Below are 5977 nucleotides of genomic sequence, written 5' to 3'. Positions count from 1 at the left end.
CATCCAGAGACCTGCACTTGTCATACTACTCATTGTGAATCGACATAATCATGCGCATAATCAATCTCAACATCTCATCATTTCATATGATAGGGTAAATCCATTTGATATGCTCTGATTAGTTCTTTCAAACCTCAAAATCAGCCAAATGAACCTCCTTCAACTCTCACCAACTGAATAACTTCATCTATGTGATTTCATTATATTAGTAGAGTCAGGATCGTCTCATTCACAGGAGACTCACAAATCAATACACCTTAATAACAATCTCAACACAATATTTCCTTTCCTGAAAATACTATGTCTTGATCACACTTTCACCTCATTACATACATAATTTAACACATCAATTCACCATTCAATCACATCATACATTAAACTTTCTAAACAATCCAAATATATCTAAAAATTCACTTAAACACATAACTAAGGTCCAAATATATGCTCTCTAAATCAATCATTATCTAAAATCAAACAACCAGTTCTCATCAAACATCTTATTTAAGTAATTCAACAAAATATTCAAAAACAGTTCAAGTCATTTATATTATCATTCAAACACTTTCAATTCTCAATCACAAACACTTTCAATAACTTATTCACCTTAAAATCAATATAAAATATTCAAAATCAACCATTTCAGTCAATGTATTACTTTACTCTTCAAAAGAGACAATCCTACAAGCAAAAAATAGAATTGGTAACCACGTCACCCCCACATCTAGATCTTCTAACCTAGGGTTCTATTTTAAAAGTTAAAACTAGTTTCCCTTACTTGAACTTGATTAGATGCTCCCTAAGAGCTCCAAACTACCAAAAGCTCAAGGGTAACCTAACTTGCACCACAAAATCCTAATAAAAAATCTAACTATACCACTAGGACCCTGAGCTAACAAAGACTATTTCTAAAGATAAAAGCATCACATGCAAGCTTAAACTAAAGATAAACCTAACCAGATCAAAACTAACTCAAAGGAAAAGGGGCCAAGAATGAACTTACTCTATTTGAGATTTTAATTGAACAATCTCGTAGAGTTCATTGCTAGGAGTCTAATGGCAGACTCTTATCGTCGAGGAGGTCAAAATCTTAGAGAGAAGGGAGAGAAAAGGAAAAAGGAACAAAAATTAACTTACTCTGTCAGAGATTCTTATCAGACAGTCTTGTAGTCTTCGCTGCCAGAATTCTAATGGCGTACTTCGATCATCATATTGATGAGCGAGAATGTCAGAATCTTAGAATGAAGGCAGAGGAAAAGAAAATGAAGTTTTTACTGAGATAATAATTCTTTTAAAATGAAACATGAATAATTGAATTTCTATTTATATGCTCTTTTAAATTTAATAATAAAATATTCAGGTATCATTTTAATTATACCACTTTTAAACTAAAACTTTTTTTCTCGGTCCTTACAATACTAAAAAATTAATTTTAAATTAAATCACCATAAACTAATTTGGTTCAAATTTGAGGGTGCAAAAACACGTTTAAAACTAAAAATAAATATGCACTGTGAAATTAAGTAATTATAAACGTTCAATTCATTCAACATATACAAAAAGAAATTTCATGTACGATTGTTTTTTTTACTCATTTCATTTCTAAATTCTAACATCTTTAAATTTTAGTCTATATGTCCGGAAATCACTCCTCCTATGCTATTTAGAACTCTTCTAACTAATTCAAATTATTTTAAAAAAAAATTATCAATTAAGTTATTTATATTAAATTTATCAATACTTTATACTTTTCTTTCAAATTAACCTTAATAATTATTAAAACAATCATTCCTTCCCAATTATGTGTTTCTTGTATAATGAATTAATGTTTAAGAGAATAATAATCATATAAATTGTGACTATACATCTTCTCTGATACTAATTTGAGGAAGAAAAATTCCATCTCATTAATTTTGAGTATTTGTTATTATTTAGCTAAAAATTTGTTGCCCATTCTTCAACAGTATTCTCCTATCCAAGCAAGTCCAAATATAAGAAATGTGGAAGTAATTTTCTATGAAAGATGAGAATCCCACAATGCCTTACAGAAAGATACGGTGCATTATGCAACCACCAATTATCTTGATACAAATACAATGAATCCACATCTCCAAGCTCTTTTATCAGTGGAAACAATCAAATGCTCCTTTATGGTTTACTCAAAATTTGTTATCTTCATCTATTAGAGAATCATACGATTCAAAATAATGAACAATAGTTTCCATAAAAATACACGTTTTCCTTCAAGATCATCATCAACCGCATAAAAGAACAGCCAGAATGCTCTGACAAATAATAACACAGTAGGACCGACCAAGCAGCTTCAAGACTGCTGTTCCATTGCATGAAGACCATCGAATATATGCAATCAAAATTTTACCTAATTCTGGCTTCCTGTCTGATTCCAGTTCCAAGTTGTGTTCAACTGTTAACAAAGATATACTTGTAACCAAATACAGAGAGAAATTGTATCTGCAGCTTTGGTATGCTCCTTATGGAGTTAGGCTTAACCTAGGCAACTAGCTCTTATGATCCTTGGCAGCATCGACAGAAAGCACCTGCAATATATAAATGAATCACTTTTACTGTCCATAAAATGGCAGGGGACAAAACATGCAAAGAAAAGACTTGAGTGATAAAAAGACAAGCTATGAAAAGCAAGGGTATGGTGGCAGTGCCAAAAGTAAGGAAAACTTATGCTGGACACTTCACTTAGAATGGGATCGATAGTAAAAGAGCTTTATTTCAACTACTCTCTCGAGTAAAAAAAACTAAGCTCAAATACAATGTGATGCCCATTGCATCTAAAAGCTTAAGCAACTAAGAAAGACCTAAACGATGGGTTTGATTGATCATCATAGCCTATACCAGACCTTTAAAATGATGAATACAGACAACGCAAACTCTGCTACAGCCAACTAATCCAGCAATATTAAAGAGCTCCTAAGATGAATTGGTAACGCAATTTGAACAGCATTTCCAACATAACAGAAAAATTCTTTTACCCCGAAGAAGAAAAATTATCAAGTAAAAAAGAAAAAAAATATATAGAAGATACATATCTTCCATTCCTTCTATACCTAAAAAAGAAGCTACAAGGGTATCCAACTAGCTAAGAAATAACTGTATCTTACACTAACTTAAACAGTACAACACAATTAAGTGTTAATGGACAATCAAATTTAAACCTCAACAGCACACAATAAATTGGACAAAATCCTTAAGTAAAATACAAAGCATCCATACCAACTAAACAGCAAGCCCTTGTTCTTTAGCCTTCTTGAGCCACTTAAGTGTGCTCTCCAGCGTCGAGTAAGCAGCAACATCAGTCAAGCTCTTGCTCTCAACAGCATAATCAAACACCTCATAAGCCTCGGCAACTCTCCCATCCCTACACAGTGCCCTCACAAATGTCCCATAAGAAGCCGTATCAAACTTCAAACCACCCTCCTTGATCACCCCATAGAACTCAATTGCCTTCTCCAACAACCTCGCCTTGCACAACCCGTGCAGCAGTGTGTTGTATGTGCATTCATTGGGGCTGCACCCCTTCCCCTCCATCTCCCCCAACAATGCCAGCGCCGCCAGCACCTCCCCCTTCCTACACATCCCATTCATCAATGTAGTATAAGTCACCTCATCAGGAAAATAACCCTTCTCCGCCATCACACGCAGCAGCTTCTTGGCCTCCACCACCCTCCCCGACTTGGACAACCCAAAAATCAAAGTGTTGTAAGTGACAAGATCAGGCTCCACCCCTTCCTCCTTCATCTTGTTATAAACCTCAATCGCCTCACTCCCTCTACTCAGCACACAATACCCTTTCATAATCGTGTTATACACAAAGCAATCAGGCTTGAACCCTTCCTCATGAAGCACACTCACCAACCTCATTGCCTCCCTCAAGTTCTTACCATTACACACATTGTCAATCAATATAGTGTAGGTAACAAGATCAGGCTTTACACCGAATTTTTCGCGCATTTCGTCGATGAAGTCGTAAACACTGGATAGGGCGCGGGCTTTGCAGAGGTGCTTGACAAGGAAATTGAAGGTGTAGGTGTCCGGAAGGCAGTGTTTGGAGGCGAATTCATTGACCAATTCAATGGCGTGGTCAAGGTGACCGGCAGAGCATAAGGCGCGGATCGCAACATCGGCCGTGGCGGCATCCGGAGTGACGCCGGCGGCGTGCATTGAATTTAGGGTTTGGTGTATTGCGGAGATAGCGGAATTGGAACTGGAATTGGAATTGGAATTGGGGTTGGCGCAGGAGTGGGAAAGGAGAATGTGGAAGGTGGAACGATCGGGGGAAAAGGAAGGGAGGGTTTTGGTGATGTGGTGGAGGAATTTGACGGAGTCGGTGGTGGAGGCGGCGATTTTGGCGTAGGAGTGGAGGAGGGAATTGGGGAAGCGAGGGTCTTTGGAGGAATTGGCAATGGAGTCGAAGATTTTCTTGGCGTCTTCGAGATTTGGGGATTTGAAGATAGGATTTGGTTTGGGGATGGGTTTTGGGGACTGTTTCTTGAGAGAGGGCGGTTTGGAGGGAGAAGAAGGTGGTTGAGGACGGAACAGAGAAGAAGGGTTTCGAATGTTAGGGTTTCCGATTGCAGAGCGGAATGAAGGAGGAATTTTCCCCATGGCTGCTTCTTCTCTTCTTCTTCTTCTTCTTCTTCTGCTTAGGGTTTAGGGTTTTTCACTCATTTTTTACTCTTTTTTTTCACTGGTTACAATAATTTTATCACACCTTCTATGATATTACAGGTTTCATTTTTGTTACAAATCAGTAGTAGTAACAATACCAATTACTAATTTACTTAAGATAATAATCATAAATTTAGTAACACGTTTTAATAAATAAAATTGTTTAATTTAAAAAATAGAAAATAGCCCAATTTATAAGTATTATGTTTGATTTGATTTGAGTATGTAGTTACAATATTATACAAATGATTGAATTTTAATTTACTTTTAGTTATAATTGGATATTTTAAATTTTTATTTTTATTTGAAGTCGTTCTCTCCAACTTTATTCCTAAACGCATGTTTTTGCGTGTTGCGAGACACACCCATGGACCCATCAGAGCATGGTCGGTTTATTTGCATTATTTCTACAATCATAAATAATATATATTAGTTTTCATTTTATATAATTTTATTTATTACATGAAAATTAAATAATTAAATATATTATTTATTTTACAGTTATATAATAATAAAATCCTAATTATATAAAATCAATCATTTGAAATACTTATTTCTTAATAAAATAAGAATAATTATTATTTTTTTATGCATGCGTAATCTCTTCTCATTTTTTCAACTAAACGTAAATTTTAATTATATATTAGTGTACTTACTACACAACTGTCAAGATCGTCATGGTTCACAAGCATTACCTCGGTGTAAACACAACTTGTTCTAATATTCCTATTAAATTTTAGAAAAATTCTCTTAATTATTCATTTACTTAACAAAAAATGAAAGAAAATTTAAGTAAAAACTATTTCAATAAGAATGAACACATAAAAATGATAATAAGCATAAATAAAAAAAAAAAAAAACCTTCTTATATAAATAAACATTAGAAACCAACTTGTCATTTATCCGAGTGACATTGAATTTGGGTTTCTTAATTAAAATTTTAAAATCAAACCGTTCTAGCAACTCTCAACACGATTGTGAATGTGACCTAGTTTTATCGGACCCCACAGTGGACGCCAAATGTTCTCGCCGGTCGACTCAGGCAGTTGGTGACTCCTCCTATCTCCTTGGTGGTTTAAGCTCTCTCCTTGGGTAGCTGAGAGTGACTCCGTGAAACAGAAGGGGTCCTACCTGTTGATTGCACTCCGACGATCAAGTCAGTATTGGACTAAGAAACAGTAAAGTATGTAAAGCAGTTTCAGTCTTAGAAACGACGTACCTTTTCTAGGATTCTTACCACCCTTTATATAGGTTGTAATTAGGTCAATTTCTCTATCCC

General features: G+C 35.1%; 1 protein-coding gene across 1 annotated transcript; it reads right to left on the bottom strand.

The window, feature by feature from the left end:
* Positions 1 to 1987: 1987 nt before the first annotated feature.
* On the bottom strand, positions 1988 to 4748 carry LOC137818954 (Tetratricopeptide repeat (TPR)-like superfamily protein). Its single transcript, XM_068622620.2, has 2 exons — positions 3244 to 4748; positions 1988 to 2555 (listed from the first exon to the last, which is right to left on the bottom strand). The coding sequence occupies exon 1, from the start codon at positions 4633 to 4635 to the stop codon at positions 3247 to 3249; it is 1389 nt and encodes a 462-aa protein (XP_068478721.1). The 5' UTR covers positions 4636 to 4748; the 3' UTR covers positions 1988 to 2555; positions 3244 to 3246.
* Between the last annotated feature and the right edge of the window lie 1229 nt (positions 4749 to 5977).

This window comes from Phaseolus vulgaris, chromosome 10 (genome assembly GCF_051622355.1).
Source record: "Phaseolus vulgaris cultivar YP4 chromosome 10, ASM5162235v1, whole genome shotgun sequence".
Taxonomy (NCBI): Eukaryota; Viridiplantae; Streptophyta; class Magnoliopsida; order Fabales; family Fabaceae; genus Phaseolus; species Phaseolus vulgaris.
This window is presented reverse-complemented; position numbering and strand designations above follow the sequence as displayed.

Bases quoted from the DNA above. Each gene is read 5' to 3' on its own strand.
- LOC137818954 (XM_068622620.2), bottom strand. From the start codon at position 4,635: ATGGGGAAAATTCCTCCTTCATTCCGCTCTGCAATCGGAAACCCTAAC.